We start from the raw sequence: 26,403 nt of genomic DNA on the forward strand, positions 1-26,403 counted from the left end.
AATGCATATGCTGTATGATGAACCTAACCTTGCAACGGTGGCTTTGTGCCATTCATGCAAAGTTCAACAACTTTCAGGGCCTTCTGCAAAAGATTTTCCTAAAGAGCCCTCGAGTCGATGGAGACGGTGCCGGTTTCCAGCAGGTGAACGGGAGCAGGGCAAAACTGCTCAACACTGATCTAATCGCTTGGAACAAGAGCAGTGTTTTAAAATGGGTGCTCCCTCTTAACTGCATCGTTAAGGGTTCTCGTTATTCTTTTTATTAGAGGCTCCTTCTGCCGCTTATCAGATTGCAGGACAAACATAACTCATGGCGCTGATTTTGATCTCCAGTTAAAGAGGCTTACAGCTTTGCATTAACTTGGATTGACACTGTTTATAATTCACCTGTTGATACACATACTGCTGAACACGCTCGTGTGGGGCCAACCGCCGTGGTGGTGAAGTTGGTCATGCGTCAATGTTTTCACAAGCGCACAACGTCCGAACGGGAAGAGGAGGACTGTGCCTGTTTCCTCTTCGCTTTGGTAAAACCAGCTAGATCTTTGAGGGGAGCAGATATGAGACTTGTAGGCCAATTACCCATAAGATGTATTGTCGAAGGCTTTCACGGCCGGAATCACTGGGGTGCTGTGTGGTTTCCGGGCTGTATGGCCATGTTCTAGCAGCATTCTCTCCTGACGTTTCGCCTGCATCTGTGGCTGAATGCATCTTCAGAGGATCTGATAGTAGGAATGGAAAGCAAGTGGAGTATATATACTGTGAGGTCCACTTGCTTTCCATTCCTACTATCAGATCCTCTGAAGATGCAGGCGAAACGTCCATGAACATCTGGAGAGCCGCAGGTTGCAGACCCCTGGACTAGCCTGTCAATCAGAGAAACTTGTTTTCTGGGTACACATGAGGGGGACTTTTCAGTGGTAGCCCCACAATTGTGCCCAAGGTCCCGCCCAAGGACTGGCGCAGCGGCTGAGTCCTTGCCACAGCCCCGCCCAGGAATGCCCCGCCCCCAGAATGCCCCGCCCAGCCCCATTGGCGCTACGCCACAGTTTGAATCCCACCACCATGGGAACCTGTTACTAACATTTTTTGATCCCACCACTGCATAGCAGGGTATCCAAAGATGACTGTAGTGGCGTCTGTCTATAAGCGTTGATCCAGGAAATTACGGTAGGCCAACAGCTAGGGTAGTCCCTGACCGCAAACCTGTCCTGAGCCCGTGGTTAAGGAGCAGCAGTGGCGTAAGAGGTTAAGAGCTCGTGCATCTAATCTGGAGGAACCGGGTTTGATTCCCAGCTCTGCCGCCTGAGCTGTGGAGGCTTATCTGGGGAATTCAGATTAGCCTGTGCACTCCCACACACGCCAGCTGGGTGACCTTGGGCTAGTCACAGCTTCTCGGAGCTCTCTCAGCCCCACCTACCTCACAGGGTGTTTGTTGTGAGGGGGGAAGGGCAAGGAGATTGTCAGCCCCTTTGAGTCTCCTGCAGGAGAGAAAGGGGGGATATAAATCCAACTCTCTTCTTCTTCTTCTTCTTCTTCTTCTTCTTCTTCTTCTTCTTCTTCTTCTTCTTCAAGCAGGCTATAAATAGCAACAGACCCCTTGCAATAGTTTTGCTGGCATTCTATTTGTGATGGAAATTTTCCATTCTTTCCTCTCCACCTCCTCCCCCGCTTTTTTATTTTAAAAAAAGATAAAATAAATAAAGCCAACATGTTAAGAACGGCGGGATGATTTGTCGTTTTCCCCCGGCGAGACAATTTGTCATCTCTTGCATAGAATCTGTTACAAAACAGTCAAGCTGTGAAAGAGGAAATCATCCCGGGCACACGGGATATTAAAGTACACAAAAGAAGATTCTCTCCCCCCCCTCCCCTTGAGTTCCCCTCCCGCACGTGTGTGTTTTTGCAGTGATTAATCTCCCCAAATATCAGGTGCGGGTGGAGAAAGGGGAGGGGGAGGAATGAATGATGGCAGAAGTAATTTCTTCAGAGGAAATGTGCAGTTTGTGTCACTCACAGCGAGGAGAAAGGGGGACACAAGGATAGGAATTGCGAGCCTGGCTGGAACGCAGTGCGAGTAATCCCAGATTTTGTGCTGGGCCGCAGTGGTGGCGAACCTTTGGCACTCCAGATGTTATGGACTACAATTCCCATCAGCCCCTGCCAGCGGGCCCAATTGGCCGTGCTGGCAAGGGCCCGATAGAATTAACAGTCCATAACTGGAAGAACCAATGCTGGAAGAGAATGCGTACTGTGGCCTTTTGCAGTATGCATGATGCCACGTGCGGGATGTGTGTGCGTGTGTTTGGTGGAGCCAATAATGGAAATCTGTAGGACGAAATGAGCATCCTGATTTTCTGTCCTGTCGGGTCCTGCAGGTGGATCTGTCTGATCTAAGGCAGCCGCCCCTCTGGCTTCTAAAACGTCCGTTGCCGACAACCTTCTGTTTCTGTCCAATCTGATCTTATGTCCACTGCGAAAAGGGCTGCAAATTCACTTTAAAAAAAGATTCTCAGGATTCTGAATTTTTCACTCAGTGTTGCGTGCAGTTGCATGCTGGCACACAATTGTAGAAACTTAAGAACTTAAGAACATAAGAACGAGCCAGCTGGATCAGACCAGAGTCCATCTAGTCCAGCTCTCTGCTACTCGCAGTGGCCCACCAGGTGCCTTTGGGAGCTCACATGCAGGATGTGAAAGCAATGGCCTTAAGAACATAAGAACAAGCCAGCTGGATCAGACCAGAGTCCATCTAGTCCAGCACTCTGCTACTCGCAGTGGCCCACCAGGTGCCTTTGGGAGCTCACATGCAGGATGTGAAAGCAATGGCCTTAAGAACATAAGAACAAGCCAGCTGGATCAGACCAGAGTCCATCTAGTCCAGCACTCTGCTACTCGCAGCGGCCCACCAGGTGCCTTTGGGAGCTCACCTGCAGGATGTGAAAGCAATGGCCTTAAGAACATAAGAACAAGCCAGCTGGATCAGACCAGAGTCCATCTAGTCCAGCTCTCTGCTACTCGCAGTGGCCCACCAGGTGCCTTTGGGAGCTCACATGCAGGATGTGAAAGCAATGGCCTTAAGAACATAAGAACAAGCCAGCTGGATCAGACCAGAGTCCATCTAGTCCAGCTCTCTGCTACTCGCAGTGGCCCACCAGGTGCCTTTGGGAGCTCACATGCAGGATGTGAAAGCAATGGCCTTAAGAACATAAGAACAAGCCAGCTGGATCAGACCAGAGTCCATCTAGTCCAGCTCTCTGCTACTCGCAGTGGCCCACCAGGTGCCTTTGGGAGCTCACCTGCAGGAGGTGAAAGCAATGGCCTTAAGAACATAAGAAGGAGCCAGCTGGATCAGACCAGAGTCCATCTAGTCCAGCTCTCTGCTACTCGCAGTGGCCCACCAGGTGCCTTTGGGAGCTCACATGCAGGAGGTGAAAGCAATGGCCTGCTGCGGCTGTTGCTCCCGAGCACCTGGTCTGCTAAGGCATTTGCAATCTCAGATCAAGGAGGATCAAGATTGGTAGCCATAAATTGACTTCTCCTCCATAAATCTGTCCAAGCCGCTTTTAAAGCTATCCAGGTGAGTGGCCATCACCACCTCCTGTGGCAGCATATTCCAAACACCAATCACACGTTGCGTGAAGAAGTGTTTCCTTTTATTAGTCCTAATTCTTCCCCCCAGCATTTTCAATGGATGCCCCCTGGTTCTAGTATTGTGAGAAAGAGAGAAAAATTTCTCTCTGTCAACATTTTCTACCCCAGGCATAATTTTATAGACTTCAATCATATCCCCCCTCAGCCGTCTCCTCTCCAAACTAAAGAGTCCCAAACGCTGCAACCTCTCCTCATAGGGAAGGTGCTCCAGTCCCTCAATCATCCTCATTGCCCTTCTCTGCACTTTTTCTATCTCTTCAATATCCTTTTTGAGATGTGGCGACTAGAACTGAACACGGTACTCCAAGTGCGGTCGCACCACTGCTTTATATAAGGGCATGACAATCTTTGCAGTTTTATTATCAACTCCTTTCCTAATTATCCCCAGCATAGAGTTTGCCTTTTTCACAGCTGCCAGGCATTGAGTTGACATGGTCTTGATCAGGGGTCTGCAACCTGTGGCTCTCCAGACGTTCATGGACTACAATTCCCATCAGCCCCAGCCAGCATGGCCAATTGGCGCTGAGTGGAATTGTAGTCCATGAACATCTGGAGAGCCGCAGGTCGCAGACCCCTGGTCTTGGTGAAAAGATCTATTTTCCCCTCGACTGGACCTCATTGAGGGGGATTGTTTGTTCAGTTTCCTGATTTTTTTCCCCCACTGTTGCTTTTTCGGAAGAGTCTTTGGCCGGTTTCCACAATAAGGAAGTTGTGAGGAAATACTTCCACGTGGCATGTAGGACGAAGTGTGTAGAGAAACAGGCTGTGTGGATCTCCCTCCGTAGGCTCTGATTCAAAGGACACATTATTTTTGGCCTTGTCCGGTGTCAGTGGAGATATAGACAAAGGACTCTTTGAACCATTCCTCCTCCTAAGGAACTCAACAGAGGCCCCGTCATAATTGACCCTTTAATTCACTTCAGGCAAACAGAGCTGCGAGGAGGCAGCGCATAACTGATGAGATCCGGGAGGGTGTCTGCTGATATTCATAGCTGACCTGAGGAATAGAGGAGCCCTTCGTTTTTTCCTTGCAGAGAGCAGCTGAACTTGCACCAGGGTTTCCCCGAATCTCTTGTTATTTAGAGATTGCGAATGCAAATAATTTATATTTTAATGTAAAACTAAGTTATTGTTTTAACTTAAATTATTGTTTTAACTACGTTACTGTTTTAACTGCATGTATCCCTGTATTGTTATAGCCAATGGCTCAAACAATAAATACTTGACTGACTGAAATCTCTTGTTGTTCGCATTGAAGGCAAGAGGGTTCAGGGAGCTTGTGTAATGTGATGGTTAAGAGTAGTGGACTCTTAGCCCCCTTCCGCACGTGCAAAATAATGTGTTTTCAAACCACTTTCACAACTGTTTGCAAGTGGATTTTGCGATTCCCGCACAGCTTCAAAGAGCACTGAAAGCAGTTTGAAAGTGCATTCTTCTGCATGTGCGGAATGAGCCTTAATCTGGGGAACTGAATTTGATTCCTCACTCTTCCACATGAAGCCTGCTGGACGATCTTGAGCTAGTCACAGTTCTCTCAGAAGTCTTTCAGCTCCGCTTACCTCACAAGGTGTCCGTTGTGGAGGAGGAGGAGGAGGTTGGATTTGTATCCCCCCTTTCCTGTAAGGAGACTCAAAGGGGCTTATAAACTCCTTTCCCTCCCCCCCCTCACAACAAACACCCTGTGAGGTAGGTGGGGTTGAGAGAGCTCCGAAGAGCTGTGACTAGCCCAAGGTCACCCAGCTGGCGTGTGTGGGAGTGCACAGGCTAATCTGAATTCCCCAGATAAGCCTCCACAGCTCAAGCGGCAGTGCTGGGAATTAAAACCCGGTTCCTCCAGATTAGATACACAGATAGATTATCACCTGGCTAAGACTGATAGAGAGAGGAAGAGAAGGAGTTTGTAAGCTGCTTTGAGAGTCTTTACAGTTGGGAAAAGTGAAGTATAAATCCAAACTCTTTTTCTTCTTCCCATGAGAAGCTGAACTTCATAATAAGAAGCGAATCGTAATGGGAAGTGAAATGAAGGAGTCTTTTGCCAATATCTTCAACTGAGGTTCTTTTGCTAGATGAGTCAAAAGCTACAAGCCCTTTGCATATTTGTTAGAATGAAATGTTCAACGAGTATGAGGAGTGTTTCCCAGATACCTATCAGTGTACCAGTATACATTATTTGATATTGTATAAACACTCTTTTGCCATTGTTCCAGTGGACGAACTCCCAAAGTGATCCGTTGACGCTTGCGGAATTAACCATTTCAGCATCTATTAAAAATCAGCTACCGAACAGGTAGTGGAATCAGTGAGACTGCGGTCACAAGCAATCCCTTGCTCGTGCCTGCTGTGTATAGAGAAAGACAGTAACAGTTGGGGTGCTGTGTGGTTTCCGGGCTGTATGACCGTGTTCTAGCAGCATTCTCTCCTGACGTTTCGCCTGCATCTGTGGCTGGCTTCTTCAGAGGATCTGATAGTAGGAATGGAAAGCAAGTGGAGTATATATACTGTGAGGTCAGAAGGTGAGGCCCTCTGAATAGAGTAGCCTGGGAGTAACAGTGAAGATAGCAAGGTCAATAGGTGAATGCATCTGAATAGAAGTATCCTGGTCTTTGTTTCCTTGGTTGCTATTGTCTATAGTTGTCCTGTGTTTGTGTGGAGCTGATGAGTCACTGTCTTGATTCTAGAGTTTTTCAACACTGGCAGCCAAATTCTGTTCATTTTCATGGTTTCTTCCTTCCTGTTGAAGTGGTCCATGTGCTTGTGAATTTCGATGGCTTCTCTGTGTAGTCTGACGTAGTGGTTGTCAGAGTGGTCCAGAATTTCTGTGTTTTCAAATAATATTCTGTGTCCAGGTTGGTTTATCAAGTGTTCTGCTATTGCTGATTTTTCTGGCTGAAATAGTCTGCAATGCCTTTCGTGTTCTTTGATTCGTGTCTGAGCGCCGCGTTTGGTGGTTCCTACGTAGACTTGTCCACAGCTACATGGTATGCGGTAGACTCCTGCAGTAGCTAGAAACGCCTCTTATCCTTTGCTGAACGTAGCATTTGTTGAATTTTCTTAGTGGGTCTGTAGATAATGTTTCTTCATCATCTACTATCAGATCCTCTGAAGATGCCAGCCACAGATGCAGATGAAATGTCAGGAGAGAATGCTGCTAGAACACGGCCATACAGCCACACAGCACCCCAGTGATTCCAGACGTGAAAGCCTTCGACAATACATGAAACAGTTGTTTTCCTAGCCAGACTGCACCTGCTCCCGATCAGCATTCTGACCTTGGAGAAAAAACTGCACAGTCTGAGAACGCTTTCACTTTTGGAGGGGGAACTCGCGGCCCTCCAGATGCTATGGACTACAGTTCCCATCATGCCCTGCCAGCATGATGGGAACTGTAGTCTATGACATCTGGAGGGGCGCGAGTTGGACACCTGTGCGTTAGAGGAAGGGGGCTCATAGCAGGGGATAATAGACTGCTGCTTTGTGGTTGAACGTTGAGTCCGGCAAGAATTCTGGAGTGTACCTGTTCATTTACTCTAAGGCACTGAATCGATTTCAGTGAACTTGTTACGTGGCAGATTTAATAAGCAAGAAAAGGCTAAAAGATTGTGCCTGTGCAACGATGGCTCAGTTGAATCTCTGGCCCACCAACTACTACACTGTCTCAGATTCAAGGAAATCAGATCCAAGTATGTGAATCTTACTCCTTTACATTTACCCCATCTCCCCCATTTAATTAGATTACACTACTTGTTGGACAACCCTGATCCTTCTCTCTGTATGATAGTGGCAGACTTTCTCCTGGAAATTACTAAACGCCAGTAGGAGCAGCAGTGGCGTAGGAGGTTAAGAGCTCATGTATCTAATCTGGAGGAACCGGGTTTGATTCCCAGCTCTGCCTCCTGAGCTGTGGAGGCTTCTCTGGGGAATTCAGATTAGCCTGTACACTCCCACACACACCAGCTGGGTGACCTTGGGCTAGTCACAGCTTCTCGGAGCTTTCTCAACCCCACCTACCTCACAGGGTGTTTGTTGTGAGGCGGGAAGGGCAAGGAGATTGTCAGCCCCTTTGAGTCTCCTGCAGGAGAGAAAGGGGGGGATATAAATCCAAACTCTTATTCTTCTTCTTCTAGATTTCCTTCGACCTAACATTTATTTCCTCTATCGTATATGCTTTTTAATCCGTTTTTTATTATTGTTGTACTGTTGTCTATGCCAATGAAGGCTTGCTGCTATATACCTGATTTCAGTGAACTGGAGCCTGATTATTGGGAGGAGGTCGAGGGGCAGGACGCCAGGGGCCTAACCGAGCAGTGGGCAGTGGCCGTGTCTGGAGAACAGTTACTCAGGTGTGGCTGGATTCAGAGGTCAAACGTGGCTTATTAGAGATGTGTTTGGGAGAGGGTGGAGTGCTTGCCTTCAGCCTCCTCTTCCTCCTTCCCATCTTCAGTCAAGCACAGAGAGCCCCCTCCCCTCCCAGTGACTGTCCGTAACATGCATGAATCTTGTTCTCATCTCAAGAGGGAGAGGAGATCCGCCAAAGGTCGTGCATCACCTTTTGGGGAATCAAAGCAGAAGGGTCAAAATGCAATTTCCTGCGAGAGAGGAGGGAATTGAAGCAGGCCTTACCTTCAAGAGCTGTCTGCTCCTCTGATGCTCTGAGACCTGTTGGTTAATTTAGGGCTTGAGTTTTGCCAACTGTGTGTGTGTGTGTGCGTGTGTTTAAAAGATCCCCCCCCCCCCCCAGCCTCAGTGAGTAAGTGAGGGTGATATTGCCCCCTAGTGTTCAGTCTCCTCTTTAAACAGTGGGAAAGAAAAGCAACAAAAAGGAAAATCCTGCCAATGAGATGGAGAAAGTGGAGAGCAGAAACTGCAACTTTGCCGTTTGTTTTGATGCTTCTGTTCCGCCCTGGGTCATTTGCACGGCGGCTTCCGTGGGAATCAAACAGCCTTTGCTTCTGGTGGTTGTGGTTTTTCCGGCCGTGTGGCCGTGGTCTGGTAGATCTTGCTCCTAACGTTTCACCTGCATCTGTGGCTGGCATCTTCAGAGGTGTATCACAGAGGGGAGTCTGTTACCCACTGTGTCAGTGAGAAGGGAATGTTACACCCTGACACAGTGTGTAGCACACTTCTCTCTGTGATACCCCTCTGAAGATTCTGGCAGGCAAAAAGTTAGCAACAAGATCTACCAGACGACAGCCCCGCAGCCCGGAAAACCCACAACCACCAGTTGAATCCACCCGCGAAAGCCTTCGACAACACAATTGGAATTTTAATTTGTAGACCGCCCTTCCCCTGGAGGGCTCAGAGCGGCGAACAACATCACAACATAGAACAATAAGGCATAACAGTGCAGTAAAACTAATCATAACGTCAGCAATAAGACACAATCTATCAATAAACCCTTAACAATATTCCAATATCAAATTAACAAATGCTCAATATTCCCATATCTGATTAACAAAACTCAAGCATAATTAACATAATGAATGTTTCATAATATATCCACCAACATAATATTTCATAATATGACAGTGGAGTAGGAGGTTAAGAGCTCGTGTATCTAATCTGGAGGAACCGGGTTTGATTCCCAGCTCTGCCGCCTGAGCTGTGGAGGTTTATCTGGGGAATTCAGATTAGCCTGTGCACTCCCACCCACGCCAGCTGGGTGACCTTGGGCTAGTCACAGCTTCTCGGAGCTCTCTCAGCCCCACCCACCTCACAGGGTGTTTGTTGTGAGGGGGGAAGGGCAAGGAGATTGTCAGCCCCTTTGAGTCTCCTGCAGGAGAGAAAGGGGGGATATAAATCCAAACTCTTCTTCTCCTTCTTCTTCTTCTTCTTCTTCTTCTTCATCATCATCATTGAACAGCCTTTGCTTCGTCTCTTTTCCTTGAAAGGCAAGCTGAGGAGGTTCCTTCCCTCTTGGTAAATGGGGCCTTTGATCAAGTTAGGCAGGCAGTCTGGCTGACACCAGCACGGTCTTCTTTAGCCAGCAACAACTCTCATAGATCTTTGCTGCGCCAGATCTACGGAAAGGCAGTGGAAACTTTTAGGCCCGTGGTGGCGAACCTTTGGCACTCCAGATGTTATGGACTACAATTGGCCATGCTGGCAGGGGCTGATGGGAATTGTAGTCCATAACATCTGGAGATATAAGACCACTCCTATCATTTAGGGAAGGTGCAGCTGACCCCTCTCCCACCCATAAAGCCCAGCCCCAGCCTTGTTGGAAGTCGTGAGCCGTTGCCGTTAGCTCAGACCTGTTAGACCAGTCCAGTGTAGCCAACTCTGTTCGGCAACTCATCAGTCTCTCGGGCAGGCAATGTTTCCCTCACAAGTCCACCCTTTAACCAGAGGTGGAATTAAACCTGGGACTTCTGGCATGCAAAACATGGTCCCCTATGATGAAGTCACCGCCCTCTCCATAGAGCGCCATGAAGAAGAAGAAGAAGAGAAGAGTTTGGATTTATATCCCCCCTTCCTCTCCTGCAGGAGACTCAAAGGGGCTGACAATCTCCTAGCCCTTCCCCCCTCACAACAAACACCCTGTGTGGTGGGTGGGGCTGAGAGAGCTCCAAGAAGCTGTGACTAGCCCAAGGTCACCCAGCTGGCGGGTGTGGGAGTGCACAGGCTAATCTGATGAGCCTTCATTTTCGGTGGCAGGAATCAAACTCAATTCCCTCAGATAAGACCGCAACTCTTAACCTCACTAACTGAAGAGAGAGAGCCACATGTGAATATATGAAGCTATTTTATAGGAAGTCCTGCTGTTGTGCAGCGCAGTATTTTCAGCCGCAGCCGGTTTCCACGCTTCGTTGTCTTCACAGGCTTTTCTGTATGCCTTTCTAGCTCAATATTATCTCCTCTGTCTGGAAGCCGTTCTCTGGATTAGCTTGTGCACTCCAACTAGGTGACCTTGGGCTAGTCACAGTTATTCTGAGCTCTCTCAGCCCCACCCACCTCATCGGGTGTTTGTTGGGGGGTGGGGGAAGGGAAAGGAGATTATAAGCCCCTTTGAGTCTCCTAGAGAAAGGGGGGGGGTATAAATCCAAACTAAGAAGAGTCAACGGGGTAGGGAGAGCTCAGAAGAACTGTGACTAGCCCAAGGTCACCCATGTGTTGGAGTGCACAAGCTAATCTAGTTCACCAGATAAGCCTCCACAGCTCAAGTGGCAGAGGGGGGAATCAAAACTGGTTCCTCCAGATTAGAGTACACCTGCCCTGAACCACTATGCCACTGCTGCTCACAAAAGGTGAAAACTACTTTCCGGCTGACTTGAAAAACGGATTCTTCCTATTCTGTTCTAGTCCCACACTCAGTCATGTACGCACAATAACAACAGTTCCCGTGAGCCTCTGCGTTGAGAGACGCAGCTCGTCCATTCAGCGGGATGTGCGTGCATTCTCGCAACCACATCTCTTCATTTTTTTTTGTTTAGTCTGTGTTCTGTTAAAAATGCAGCTTATATATTTGACGGCGAAACAGAATCCGGATAAAACCTCATGATCCATTTAACCACACGATATGCATTAACAACTGGAGCAAAAAGAGGCCGTTTCAAAAAAAAAATCACTGAGAACATAGGGTTTTTTTGTAGTATTTGAAAGGTTTTTATAGGAAGCCCCATCCAGATGTCTCTGCAGAAGGCATGCCAGGAAACACGGGGCCACCATCAAAAAGGCCCTGTTTCCAGGCACCAGCTACCTATGTTCTGAAGGCCAGGACAACTGGAGAAGGTCCTCAAGAAGCAGTAATTAAAAAAAAACAAAAAACAAAGATTCATATGCGAAGAAAATTATTTATTTATTTATTATTTCTTTTATTTATTCTCACATTTCTACCCCACCCATTCCGCATAAGTCTTTCAGGTTCCCTGAATCCCAAGCTGTTAGAGTTTTGTAGGTCAGCACCGTTTCTACCTTTCTTTGATTCATTTTTAGAAGAAGAATAATTTGGATTTATGCCCAGCCTTTTGCTCCTGTAAGGAGACTCAAGGTGGCCTACCAGCTCCTTTCCCTTCCTCTCCCCACAACAGGCACCTTGTGAGGTAGGCGGGGCTGAGAGAGTTCCAAAGAACTGAGACTAGCCCAAGGTCACCCAGCGGGAATGCAGCAGTGGGGAAACAAATCCGGCTCACCAGATAAGACTCCGCTGCTCGTTTAGAGGAGCGGGGGATCAAACCCGGTTCTCCATATTAGAGTCCGCCTGCTCTTAGCCACTACACCAGTGGTTCTCAACCTTCCTAACGTCACGACCCTTTAATACAGTTCCTCGTGTTATGCTGACCCCCAACCACAAAATTATTTTCGTTGCTACTTCATAACTGTGTTTTCTGATGGTCTTAGGCGACCCTCGTGAAAGGGTCATTCGGCCCCCAAAGGGGTCGTGACCCACAGGTTGAGAACCGCTGCCCTACACCGTGCTGGCTCTCAGTGTGCGTCACTTACCTGTCGTGCTAGAAGGGTCGTCTTTCTGCAGAGGCGTATGCCAGGTGTAGCTTAATGCATTCCGCTAAGCACTCTCACCTACCTCTTCCTCTTCCTTTTTTACAAAATGCATCAATAATTAAGACAGGGCACTCTCGTATGTTTTATGGCAAACGGCTCATGATCATTTTCTCCCCTTCCCTTCCCCCCCCCCACTCTGAAACAAGGTTTTATGATAATATAGTAAAAATATTAAATTAGAAAATGCCTCACTAAGGATGATAAAACCTTACTGCAGTAGAAATAGGTAATTATCCCCAGCTCAGCCTAAAATGACAGTTTAACAGAAATAAAAATGTTACTGCTCATTACTTGCTTTTGTAGGTTGCAATAAAGAACCTGTTACCCTAAGCTTTGGCTGGGGGAATTAGCGGGAGACCGAGAGCGAGGGGGGCAATAGGATCGATAGCCTATGTATGCGGGGGTAGTCCTGGGTGAACATTTTCCAATGAGAAGCCAGTTGTACCATTAAAATTGGTTTTAAATTGGGAGCAGCAGTGGCGTCGGAGGTTAAGAGCTCGTGTATCTAATCTGGAGGAACCGGGTTTGATTCCCCGCTCTGCCGCCTGAGCTGTGGAGGCTTATCTGGGGAATTCAGATTAGCCTGTGCACTCCCACACACGCCAGCTGGGTGACCTTGGGCTAGTCACAGCTTCTCGGAGCTCTCTCAGCCCCACCCACCTCACAGGGTGTTTGTTGTGAGGGGGGAAGGGCAAGGAGATTTTAAGCCCCTTTGAGTCTCCTGCAGGAGAGAAAGGGGGATATAAATCCAAACTCTTCTTCTTCTTTTATTGAATGTATTGTTGAAGGCTTTCACGGCCGGATTCAACTGGTTGTGATGGGTTTCCCCGGGCTGTGTGGCCGTGGTCTGGTGGATCTTGTCCCTAACGTTTTGTCTGCATCTGTGGCTGGCATCTTCAGAGGTGTATCACAGAGGGAAGTCTATCACACAGCGTGTCCAGTTATAACATAGTGTGTAACAGACTTCCCTTTGTGATACACCTCTGAAGATGCCAGTCACAAAGGCAGGCGAAACGTTAGGAACAAGATCCACCAGACCGCGGCCACACAGCCCGGGAAACCCACCACAACCGGTTTTATTGAAGCTTAAAAATAGTAAAACAAGACTATATTTTAAGTAAACATACACACGCAAAGAATACAAGGGCTGGCAGAGAAGGTTGGATAGGGTTTCAGGAATTGGTGATAGTTACCAGTTTGGAAGAGGAAGCATCACTGAAGATCGGGATTTCCAGGAGGAAAGGAAAGAAACCACATGTAAGTTGGTGCGCGTGCACAAATCCAGTGCGCGCACACGCACACACAGTCCCTAAGGAGCAGCAGTGGTGTAGGAGGTTAAGAGCTCGTGTATCTAATTGGAGGAACCGGGTTTGATTCCCCGCTCTGCTGCCTGAGCTGTGGAGGCTTATCTGGGGAATTCAGATTAGCCTGTGCACTCCCACACAAGCCAGCTGGGTGACCTTGGGCTAGTCACAGCTTCTCGGAGCTCTCTCAGCCCCACCTACCACACAGGGTGTTTGTTGTGAGGGGGGAAGGGCAAGGAGATTGTCAGCCCCTTTGAGTCTCCTACAGGAGAGAAAGGGGGGATATCAATCCAAACTCTTCTTCTTCTTCTAAGGCCAAAGGGCCTTATACTTCCAAATGTTGTATGCATTTTTGAAACAGGAGTACCTGTTTTATCTTGTAAAACTGTATTTGGATTACTTAGTTCTGCTATGTTTTAATGCCTAATAAAGGTCTTTGAACTTGAACTTGACTTCCAAATGAGTGCCGAGTTGGTACGGTGGCCGGCAAGCCACAGCAAATCTCTGTTTGAAGTTGCTGCTTCCAGCCGGAGAAACCGCAGTTATCATACATCCTTGCATGAAAAATTATAAACCCCAATTAATTGATCAAAATGTTGGATTAGTCGATCAAAATGTTTGTAATTGATCCTGTTAATTTGGATCATAATTTTCACAAGTCTAGGAGACCCCAAATGACTAATGGTGATTAAGAATCCAGGCAGCGTACGAAGCAGAATTAAAAGCAACAACTTTCCAGCCTTTAGTGGGTTTTTGTTTTATGGGTTGTATTTATTCCGCAGTCTGAAGTTGAAATTCTGTGAAAAAATGTTATTCGCACATGTGTAGATTTTGTGAGGGATGGGAAACGGCAGAGGGTTGCCAAATTAAGAACTGTGATTATTTTATAACTTCCAGCCACGGATCGTGTCCATTCGTGCCCTTCGTTTTTCAGGCTTGCCTAAGCAACAGTGAGGGTGGAAACTTGAAGACAGGCTGAAACAGAGGCTCCTTCCGCACATGCAGAATAATGCACTTTCAAACTGCTTTCAGTGCTCTTTGAAGCTGTGCAGAATAGCAAAATCCACTTGCAAACAGTTGTGAAAGTGGTTTGAAAATGCATTATTTTTGCATGTGCGGAAGGGGACAGAGATTGGCCTCCTCGGGGTTCTGGTAATACAGGAGTCCCCGTCCTTTGCGAGCCTACAAGCACATTTGGCATTTTGAGAGGGAATGGTGAGCACCGTCCCAAAAGGACAGCCGCAGGTAATAGAGACAAACCCAGGCCCCTTTCTGCACAGGCCAATAAACATGGCTTAAGGGCGGGATCAAACCTAGGAACCCTCGCACTGATCCCGCTCCTAACGCGAGTCTGCTCCAGCGTCTATGTTGAAGTTTGAGAATTGCGATTTGTCTGCGGAATTCTTTTTTGTTTTATCGCCTTCGCCGCAGCTTGAACGAAACAAACAGCCAGGCAAGAGGTGCGTTATGCGGCTGCGCTGTTTTGTTTTTTAAGAAGAAGGGGAGTTTGGATTTATATCCCCCCTTTCTCTCCTGCAGGAGACTCAAAGGGGCTTACAATCTCCTTGCCCTCTCCTCCCCCCCGCCCCGCACAACAAACACCCTGTGAGCTAGGTAGGGCTGAGAGAGCTCCGAGAAGCTGTGACTAGCCCAAGGTCACCCTGCTGGCGTGTGTGGGAGTGTACAGGCTAATCTGAATTCCCCAGAGAAGCCTCCACAGCTCAGACGCTGGGAAATAAAATGGAGGAAATAAAAGCTCGAATGCTGCTCTCTGGACCCTCCACCGGCTGCTACGGCGGCCACGGAAAAGAGTTTCTTTTGAACAACGGCCCCTCCTACTTCCTGGAAATTTCTTTGAGGGAATTTGGGAAGTGCTGACGGCTGCCATGTTTGTAAGCTGCCCTGAACTACAATGAAAGGTGGGGTATAAATATTGTAATAAATAAATATGGGCATCATGTAGGGCAGGGGTCTGCAACCTGCGGCTCTCCAGATGTTCATGAACTACAAATCCCATCAGCCCCTGCCAGCATGGCCATGGACGTAGGGCACAGGTGTCAAACTCGCGTCCCTCCAGATGTTACGGACTACTGTTCCCATCACACCCTGCCGGCATGATGCTGGCAGGGGATGATGGGAACTGTAGTCCACAATATCTGGAGGGCCGCAAGTTTGACACCTATGATGTAGGGGAACCCCGTGTGAGTGCTTTCTGTTGCCTGCAATTGTGTTCTCATATAGATTTTAAAGATATATTTGGCTGTTAGTTTCCAGAAGCTTTTTGCTGGGGGTGTGTCTATGTGTAAAAATCACAGACTAGATTTTTTTGTTTAATGAAAACTATCCGGCTGCCAAAACTGCTACATGTGTGCTATTGATGTGAATCACTGGTAGGATTGTTTTCATTGTGTGTTTCTGTGTGTGTGTGTGTGTATGTTTTCCCTCCACTTATTGTCAACCTACAGGAATAAAAACAACATATATGAAAGTAAATTAGAGTCCCGCACAGCCTGCCTGATTGAATCCTCTTTACGGCGCCGTGGTCTCATACATCCTATTAAAATATTCAATCTTGTTTTCTTCGTGCAAGAACCTTGTCTGGAAAGGGCAAGTTTAGGAAGGGAAAATCTCATTCCCTCGAGAAATGGAATCCCACCCCGGTGTGTTATTTACATAATTTCCTGGCCACACAAGAGTGGTATTACGTGAAGTTCCCCCCAGCTCTTGTGTTTGTTAATAACGATTGTGGAGTGCATTTTTAATTATCTCGGGACTTTTTCATTCGGAGCCCTGCATGATGGCGCCACCTGCCTGTTCCAATTTGATCTTGAAAAAGTTATTTTCCCTCCCTTTGCTAATCGATAACCAAGGGACTTGACTGCCGCAATATTTTGGACGTGGGGCTGCCCTTGAAAACTGTTCAGAAGCTTCAAGGGCACAGAATACGAGTGGCTTCCATCAGTGATGAAAGTGATTGAGGGTAATTGCGAGTAGCAGAGTGCTGGACTAGATGGACTCTGGTCTGATCCAGCTGGCTTGTTCTTGTGTTCTTATGTTCTTATGGCTGCCGGCAGGAAGCCTCCTGCCATCTCGGAAGACCTAGTACCTCTCCTTGTTATTTATTAGGAATTAAGTCAGGGCGCCAAGGGAGAGCGTGGGGCTTGTCATTACGAGCAATGAAAATTCATATTTCAAGTCTGCTTGCTGACTTCTTCAATGTGCAGTCTTTGCCTTGTGTTGTAATAGAAGAGGAGTTTGGATATGTAACCCGCCTTTCTCTCCCATAAGGCTTACAAGCTCCTTTCCCTTCCTCTCTCCACAACAGACACTTTATGAGGCAGGTGGGGCTGAGAGAATTCTGAGAGAACTGTGACTGGCCCAAGGTCATCCAGCAGGCTACCTGCGGGGGAGCAGGGAAATAAATCCAGTTCACCAGATAAGAGTCCGCCGCTCCTGTGGAGGAGAGGGGAGTCAAACCCGATTGTCCGAATTGGAGTCCTTAACCTCCATACCCACTGGGCAACCATCCTCTTTTGATTCGTTTTGTTTTATTTATTTATTATTTAAATTTATATCCCGCCCTCCCCTGAAGGGCTCAGGGGGGCAGCAACAATATAAAAGCAGTTACAATAAAAGCATAAAACAACCACAACAAATAACAGTATAAAAACATAAAAATAATAATATTATTATTATTATTATTATTATTATTATTATTATTATTATTATTATTATTATTATTATTATTATACACATAGCATAACAACTTTTACGCAACAACCTGCTGGGTGTCATACCGGAATTCATCTCTGAATATCGAGTCCTTCCCAAGGACCTAGGATATTAGAGATATTTGCGTAGAATATGTGCAGTTCCTAGAAGTGCTGCTTTCTGCAGCATGTGGACTGATGTTCTGTCCAAGTTTAGGCTTTCCAGATGTTTTCCAAGATTTCTTGGGATTCCTCCGAGAGTACCGACTACTAGTGGGATTACTGTTGTTCTTTTTTGCCACAATCGTTCAACTTCAATTTGTAGGTCCTTGTATTTTGTGATCTTTTCCAGCTCTTTGTCCTCTACCCTGCTGTCAACTGGCACAGCAACATCTATGATCTAAACATGTTTATTCTCTTATCACTGTTATGTCTGGGGTGTTGTGTGCCAGGTGTCTGTCTGTCTGTATTCTAAAGTCCCAGAGTATTTTTGCTTCTTCATTTTCTGTGGACTTCTCTGGCTTGTGCTCGTACCAGGTCTTGCTACAGGGCAGGCCGTACTTTTTGCAAAGGTTCCAGTGCACCATTGCTGATAGCCTATTGTGACGTTCGAGATAGTCAGTAGTAGTAGTAGTAGTAGTAGTAGTAGTAGTAGTTGTTATTAATTCGATTTGATAAACCGCCCTACCCCCGAAGGGCTCAGGGCGGCGTACAACAGCAAATAACAAGACAATAAAACAAATCGAATAGCCTTAATTAAAACAACACAAAATCTTAAAACTATTAAAACTATAGCAGCAGTAACCTACAAAAAATGAATAATAATAAAAGGCGTCTGGGATCAAACCCCCAGTGGACAAACCCTGGGCGGAGGGGGTAGGCAGATGGTCAGATATATAGCCAGTGCGCGGGCAACAAAAGAAGGGTAAAAAAGATATATAGCCAGAAATATAGTCAAAAAGATGATATAGCCAGTGCGCGGGCAACAAAAGTACCCAAAATCAGATGGCGACTTAAACCTATTATGTCCCCGCCCAGAAAGCCAAAAACAGGTGTTATTAACAGACGTTAAACCAGCTGGCCTACAAAAATGCCTGGTGGAATAGCTGCATCTTACAGACCCTGTGAAAGCTACTCAGGTCCCTAATTTCGGATGGAAGCATATTCCACCAGGTAGGGGCCAGGACCGAAAAGGCCCTGGCCCTCATCGAGGCCAGCCGGATGGTTTCCAGGCCAGAGATTACCGAAACATAAGAACATAAGAACAAGCCAGCTGGATCAGACCAGAGTCCATCTAGTCCAGCTCTCTGCTACTCGCAGTGGCCCACCAGGTTACCCTCCGAGAAGGTTACCCTCCGAGGAGCGGAGGGGTCTTCTTGGGCAATATGGGGAGAGGTGGTCCCTAAGGCACTCTTGGAAAGCCACTCCCAACAGTAGCCCCTCAATAGAACTGCACATACACCAATTCCAGTCCACAAAATGAGATGTTGCCAGAATCAACAAAGTTCAAGCAGCCAAAAGGACCATGTCCGGATAGGGCTATTCTAGCCGATCTTTGGGCCGTGGGCGTAATTCAAGAAAGTTTAAGGACATTCCGTTGAATTAAATGAAGACTTTTTTCCTCTTAGGCGCATTCTGCACATGCAGAATAATGCACTTTCAAACTGCTTTCAGTGCTCTTTGAAGCTGTGCGGAATGGCAAAATCCACTTGCAAACAGTTGTGAAAGTGCTTTAAAAATGCATTATTTTGCGTATGCGGAAGGGGCCTTATTTAGTTGGTTTTTAAAAAATAAGTTATCGCTTGCCAGGGGGTCAATTATAAAGTGACACCAATGTACCTTTCCACACATTCTTATTCTCACTTTCTTTCTCTTTTCTCCCCAGAACTGAGCTGTATCGGTCGTTATTTGGCAAAATAGCTCATCTTGAACAAGGTGACCCACCTCAGGAGCTGTGAGAGAAGAGCCGTTTGCCGCATTTGACCCCCTTCCGCTACGTAGCAACACTCTGTTGCCCTTCCTCTCCAGTTGATGGAGCTGCCATTGTCACTCCTGGAGAGTCTCTTCCGTGGCCCTCGGTGGAGTTTGTCCCGTGGCGCGACGGGCAGAATGGAAATCCGCCTTCACTCTTCTGTCTTCACTCTCTTCTGTCTTCACCTGAGCCCTCCGGGGGAGGGCGGTATATAAACCTAACCAATATAAACCTAACCAATATTCCTTTTGAATTCTGCCCACCTTTGCTGCCCTTTCAGACAGGAGGCGCTTTGGAGTTTTGGATCGATCAGCTTTCAAAAAGGCACGAGGCGGCCGCCCTGCCGGAATGAGTATCAAGTCTGCAGCAAGCGTGAAACGGGCCCCGAGGGGCTGGTACGAGACCCCAAAGGCCGGCAGCATAAACATCTTCCAAGGTCTCAGGAGCCGTTGCTAGACCTCAGTCTGATGAAAGCAGAACGCGGCAACCTCTTTGTGCACGTAAGACCGCACGGATTGTCCCCAAAGGATTGTGCATCTGTGTGTCTAATGGAACGCCTCAAAAGTCGGCCTGAAACTTATCAGAAATTGGACCCGTGTGTTTTGCTAGAGACGGAGCGCCAGCTCTTTAATGGATGTCGCTGGTGAATACTCAGTGTTTCAAATCATCCAGCTTTGGGAGGGACGGGGGTGGATTTTTCCTATGCGCATTTTGGAAATTGCGACAAGAGAACTGTTCACCTCAAAAGTGTCGACGCTCTCAGAAGTTCAGCTGGTTCTTCTGATCGGTGGTTTCCAGCCAGACCTAACCCAAGTTGTCTCATTGCTTTTTGGACACCATAATTCGGAATCTATAAATGCTTGTGAGTCTTTCTGCAACTGTAGATCTTACAAGTATTTAATTATTTTTGCTGGTGAGGACTCATCGAGACCTCTTTCCTCCCAGCAGAGAGACACTGTGTGTTAGAGGTGAGCCCTGGTGTAAATCTCGCGAAGGGAAGATGATTCACTTGTTTTTATTCAGAAGGTCAAAAAGCTGGGAATTAAATCTCCATAAAGTGGATTTATTAGCTTGCTATGATCAATCTCCAGTGGAGATTATCTTGCGTAAATAATACACGCATATGTAACGGAATGGTGGGAGCGATGATCTTTTGAGCTGCCCCCTCCCTCCCCAAAATTCAATAAAGTAGTTTACTTTGTAAGCTCTGAATGAACATGACATCATTAGTAGTTCATCTTTTGTAAAGTGTTGTTCAGTGCTTGTTTCTAGGAATGGTAATCCAGGGGTTTTTAAAAATCTAAAATGTCTCACTGGTTGCTAAGATAATGTGCGCGAAGGGCAGTGACTGCATTAGTTGAATGTATGAGGTCTGTCAGGGAAGGGGACGATGGGTCTTTTCAGCTTGTTGCTCAGGGATACATCATGCGCTCCGCACGGAGCAAGCCAGCCCACGGTCTCACAGGTCCTTCCCTACACCTCAGGGCCAGCCCACACCTTTTGTGGCCCAAGGACTAAAAGAATCACAACATGTACCTTTTGAAGATGAAAAGCGCAGAAGAGAAAAGTGTCATCCATACCAATCCAATCCAATCCAATCCAATCACCTTTATTAGGCATAAACCAGAAGTACCCTACATTCCAAGTACAAAAACAGGATCATTGTTATATATCTGTGATGGCGAACCTATGGCACAGGTGCCAGAGGTGGCACTCAGAGCCCTCTCTGTGGCCACGCACAAACAGAGTTCATCATGTGGGGGGGGAAATCGCCCCCCCCACACACACACACACATCTAGGCTGGCCTGGGCCGCTGGGCTCGATTATTAGCATTAAACCTAAGACCTAATTTTGGGGAAGCAGTGTAGGTAACCCTGTTAAGTGCTGATTTTCATGCAAAGAACTAAAGCACGATCCTTTACCTGGGAGTAAGCTCGGATTGAGTCCATAGCGTTGGGACAGTACCGACAACAACGCTCACTTTGTGGAATGTTAAGGAGATGACCTTGAAGATAGACAGAGGGGAATGAGTTGCACCTTGCTCTCGTCATGACCCATCTGCACTTATAATTAACAAGCTGTTCTAAATATACAGCAGGGCTAGATTTCGGGGGGGTGCTCCCAAAGTATAGAGGGGAACAGGAGTCATCCATACCGACAAGCATGGGGCAAGCCACCAGCCACTGGCATGACCAACATCTCAGCGATTTGCTTTGGACCCAACAGGTAGCTCTGTGGGGGCCAGGAGACGATGACGGACGTAAGCCAGGCCTGTAACCTTCTCCCACAATTCTCCATAGGACTCCCAGGGCCTCAGTTTCTTGGTCAGAGATCTGGCCTTGAGTGAAGAAGAAGAAGAGTTTGGATTTATATCCCCCCTTTCTCTCCTGCAGGAGACTCAAAGGGGCTGACAATCTTCTTGCCCTTCCCCCCTCACAACAAACACCCTGTGAGGTAGGTGGGGCTGAGAGAGTTCTGAGAGAACTGTGACTAGCCCAAGGTCACCCAGCTGGCGTGTGTGGGAGTGCACAGATAATTCCCCAGATAAGCCTCCACAGCTCAGGCTGGGAATCAAACATGATGAGCAAAGTCACTGCAAAACAAAGAATCTTGGGCAAATTTCTTGGGGTGCCTGTAATGGGTGTATTTTTAAAGCTAGTGACACCAGAATTTCTGGATATCATCTGGTAACTATTCTTATGATGCCACCCAAGTTTGGTGAAGTTAGGTTCAGGGGGACCAAAGTTATGGTCCCTCAAATGGGTAGCCCCCATCTCCTGTTAGCTCCCATTGAAAACAATGGGGATGGGGGCACCCCCTTTGGGGGTCCATAACTTTGCTTCCCCTGAACCAAACATCACCAAACTTGGGTGGTATCATCAGGACAGTCTCTGGTTGGTACCCTGAAATTTTGGTGCCGCTAGCCTTAAAAATGCGCCCTCCTGCAGGCCAAAACGTAAAAAACACTAAAAAATTTAAAAACACACAAACGACCCTGAAATGGTGGCGCCCCCCACGTGACCAAATGGGAGGCACCCTGGGACATAGGGTACCCCCTGTCCCTAGGCAGGTACGCCACTGGGCTCATCTATTCAGTGGGTGGAAGCAGGCTAGGAAAATGGGTGGGGGACCTTTGTTGCTGTGCGATCATTTCCCAGGCAACACTCTGGCACTTGTCCAAAAGGGGTGAATGTGAGAACACTGCTGCAGTGCATTGCTGGCGCTTCCAGACTACACTGGACGTAACATCAGTGCACAGTAGAAGAAGAAGAAGAAGAAGAGAGGAGGAGGAGGAGTTTGGATTTATATCCCCCCTTTCTCTCCTGTAGGAGACTCAAAGGGGCTGACAATCTCCTTGCCCTTCCCCCCTCACAACAAACACCCTGTGAGGTAGGTGGGGCTGAGAGAGCCCCGAAAAGCTGTGACTAGCCCAAGGTCACCCAGCTGGCGTGTGTTGGAGTGCACAGTCTCCAATCTGAATTCTCCAGATAAGCCTCCACAGCTCAAGCGGCAGAGCCGGGAATCAAACCTGGTTCCTCCAGATTAGAATGCACTTGCTCTTAACCACTACGCCACACAGTGATTAAGATTGTGCCCCCCCGTTTTTACCAAGCCCCCCCCCCCATCTCCAGACAATTGCCTTCCTCTTCTATATCTTCTAATTCAGTCTCAAATCTAGTGCTTAAGGCAGACCTGGGCATTATCACTGACCCCTTGAGGCCACATCCGATACGGATGACCCTGACTAGCCCCCTGCCGTGCTGGGAAGCCTTTGAAAGCCCGCGAAACCAGTTCTGCCTTAACGCGGCTTCTGCAGATAAAGCCTAAACTTAGCACAGGGGCTTGCCTAGCCTTTGAAAGCCATGAAGCAGTTACTTGTGGCTGCGGCTTCTGCAGGGCTTTCAACGCTTCGCCCTACTACACAACCCGGCCCTCCACAATATTTTCTGTTTCTTATGCGGCCCCATGGAAAAAATAATTGCCCACCCCTGGCTTAAGGTCTTTTTCTTGTCATTTCATCAGGGAGCAATAAAGGCCACCCTATCTCACATACACAACAAAATAAAGCAGAAGAAGTCGGTCACGCCAAACTGTCCACCCCCATTCCTCAGCATAATTATTTCAGCTGCAACAAGATCATATCCATACGTGCTTACAAACATGAATATTGGGCTTTGCCTTTCGAGTTGTTTTTGTGGCCCATGAGGGCTAGAAGCCTGCTTTTGTGCTTTTTGTTTGTTTTGTAAAGGGAATGGCAACTCTGTCAGGAGCGCAAGAATGCTGCATTCAATACCAAACTCTGCTTGCTCAGCAGGGTCACACGACACAGAATTGGCCACTAACCTGGATAGCTTTAAAAGGGGCTTGGACAGATTTATGGAGAAGTCGATTTATGGCTACCAATCTTGATCCTCTTTGATCTGAGATTGCAAATGCCTTAACAGTCCAGGTGCTCAGGAGCAGCAGCAGCAGAAGGCCATTGCTTTCACCTCCTGCACGTGAGCTCCCAAAGGCACCTGGTGGGCCACTGCGAGTAGCAGAGTGCTGGACTAGATGGACTCTGGTCTGATCGAGCTGGCTTGTTCTTATGTTCTTATGTTCTTAATTAAGAGCATAATGTTAGGTCTCAAACCTTAAGCCAATAAACGGACTCTGTGTTGTTGATCAGTAGTGTTTATTCTTTTCTTTTTTAAAAAAATTCATTGTATAGCTTGAATTTTCCATTATATATTTGTACACTTCGTTTTACATTTTCAAACAATGCATTTTCCCCCTTTTGCTCCCTCCCCCCTGCAATATCTTCTTCACAGTTTTGTTTTAACCAAACAGCAGTAAGTTCATTCTTTGTTGCCTCTTCTCCCATTTTTCTTCATTGACTCCGACTTCTTTCATCCAGTCCCCGTATATTGTCCATACCTTCAAAATTTCGCTCTGTTTCTCTTGCCACAGTTCATTTTTTGATATCTATCTATCTATCTATCTATCTATCTATCTATCTATCTATCTATCTATCTATCTATCTATTTATTTATTATTCGATTTATAGGCCGCCCCATCCCCGAAGGGCTCGGGGCGGCTCACAACACAGCTGTCATTCAAGCAGCAATCGCATAAAACTTAACCTATTAGCCAATTAAAATTAAGTAGCAATTATGTATGACATCTAAGATTGAACAACAGAAATAATTCGAAATAATCGAAAATATCCAAAAATATCCGAAAAGAAATAATCAAAAATATCCAGTGACACTTGTTCCCAAATATATTCGAGCCATTTCTTTTCTTTCCAACCCAACGCTATTGTTGTGTGTGCTGCTCTAATCGTTATTGTATACATCGATCAGCAGTATTTACTGATTCAGTATCGAAGCACCAAAGCTTGGCAAAACCAGTTTATTTCATTTATTTTTATTTATTTATTCGATTTATAAACCACCCCATCCCCAAGGGGCTCTGGGCGGTGCACAACATCGATATATACACAATTAAATAGAGAAGTTCACAATAGTGACCACACAACAATCAATATAGTACTAAAATCCATTAAAATCTATTAAGACAGCGGTTAACATAACAATGACAGGCGTCCTATAGCCCAATTCATTAAAATCTCCCCAAAAAGAAGGAGAGGCCAGACTCCTCTCTAGGAAGGTAACATAGATGGAACCAGGATTAAGATGGTAAATAAGTGCATAAAGCATGGGGGGGGGGGGGCGCCACTCAGCGACTGGACACTCCAAAGTTCTGACAACCCTGGCCTTTGCCATCCCCTTTATTGCCGAAGTGAGTCCCCCCTCCAAGTTTCCCAAGAAGTTGTGAAAAACAGTCCCTGGAGCTAAGGCGCCCCATGGTCCACAGCAGATAGCATGAGATAGCCACCTGACTTCCTGCCCCCCACGAGATAACAGATGCATCTCCGTGTCCCATGGGACCAGGGTGTCAGGGGAAGCCTAGTTACCTACAAAGCATGTGAAGCCATAAAGTAAAGATCAAGGAAAGAATGTTCCAAAAGGCAGTGGTTACATATAGGAGGCTGGTTACGTTTATCGTTTAGCAGCATTGATTAATCTGAGGTAGGAATGCATCTCAATCATATAGATACTATCACAATACTAGAACCAGGGGGCATTCATTGAAAATGCTGGGGGGAAGAATTAGGACTAATAAAAAGAAACACTTCTTCACGCAGCGGGTGATTGGTGTTTGGAATATGCTGCCACAGGAGGTGGTGATGGCCACTCACCTGGATAGCTTTAAAAAGGGCTCGGACAGATCTATGGAGGAGAAGTCGATGTATGGCTCCCAATCTTGATCCTCCTTGATCTCAGATTGCAAATGCCTTAGCAGACCCGGTGCTCGGGAGCAGCAGCAGCAGAAGGCCATTGCTTTCACCTCCTGCATGTGAGCTCCCAACGGCACCTGGTGGGCCACTGCGAGTAGCAGAGTGCTGGACTAGATGGACTCTGGTCTGATCCAGCTGGCTTGTTCTTATGTTCTTAAGTGTTTCTTCTCAGGAAATGAAATTGCAGCCAGAATTCTATATTCGTGGACTCTCCGAGCTATGGAAAGAGAACAGTTATCCCCAGCAGATCCCCCCCCCCCCCTCTAGGGTGCCGAAAGTATCTGTGTCACGGTGGGTATTGACTTTTGTCTTGGAAAATGTTATGTCGCATGGATGAATAAATCTTTATGCGTATTTGCTGCAGAGCTGGGGCCATAGATCTTAGAGATGCCCATTGATTTTTTTTTCCTTTTCTTTTCCCCTGATTCTCTGCACCTTCACCCTTCTCCTTTTCACCAGTTTTCTGAACCGCTAAAAACACACCAGGCAGAAACTTCTGAGCATTTTGTGCTTGACCCCTCTGTGTTTGCCATTTCTATTTCCTGATTCTTTTGCCACGGAGTTCTCCAGAACTGCAGCAACTTCTGCTAAAATGGAGGGGGTCTCGAGGTTCAGTGGTGCTTGAGGCTGTCTTTACTCTTCCCTGGTATTTTTAAAAGTGGGTGTATTTTTTGACACAGTTGGAAAGGGAAGGAAGAATCGGATACCTCTCTGCCTGATTGTGCTTGGGGTATTTAACAACCAGGGCTCAAAGCATTTAGAGAAGAAGAAGAGTTTGTATTTATTCCCCCCTTTCTCTCCTGTAGGAGACTCAAAGGGGCTTACAAATTCCTTTCCCCCCTCTGTGAGGTGGGTGGGGCTGAGAGAGCTCCAAAGAACTGTGACTAGCCCAAGGTCACCCAGCTGGCGTGCGTGGGAGT

The 26,403-nt window shown here is 47.0% G+C and overlaps 1 protein-coding gene across 1 annotated transcript in view; it reads left to right on the top strand.

Moving 5' to 3' along the window:
• The window catches only part of AATF (apoptosis antagonizing transcription factor), a 124,501-nt gene extending 104,141 nt beyond the window's left edge, over positions 1-20,360 (top strand). The window contains 1 exon segment of the mRNA XM_048482778.1: positions 19,053-20,360. Coding sequence (XP_048338735.1) covers positions 19,053-19,125 — 73 coding nt within the window. The 3' untranslated portion in view covers positions 19,126-20,360.
• The last annotated feature ends 6,043 nt before the right edge of the window (positions 20,361-26,403 follow it).

Source organism: Sphaerodactylus townsendi, unplaced genomic scaffold, assembly GCF_021028975.2.
Source record: "Sphaerodactylus townsendi isolate TG3544 unplaced genomic scaffold, MPM_Stown_v2.3 scaffold_22, whole genome shotgun sequence".
Lineage (NCBI taxonomy): Eukaryota > Metazoa > Chordata > Lepidosauria > Squamata > Sphaerodactylidae > Sphaerodactylus > Sphaerodactylus townsendi.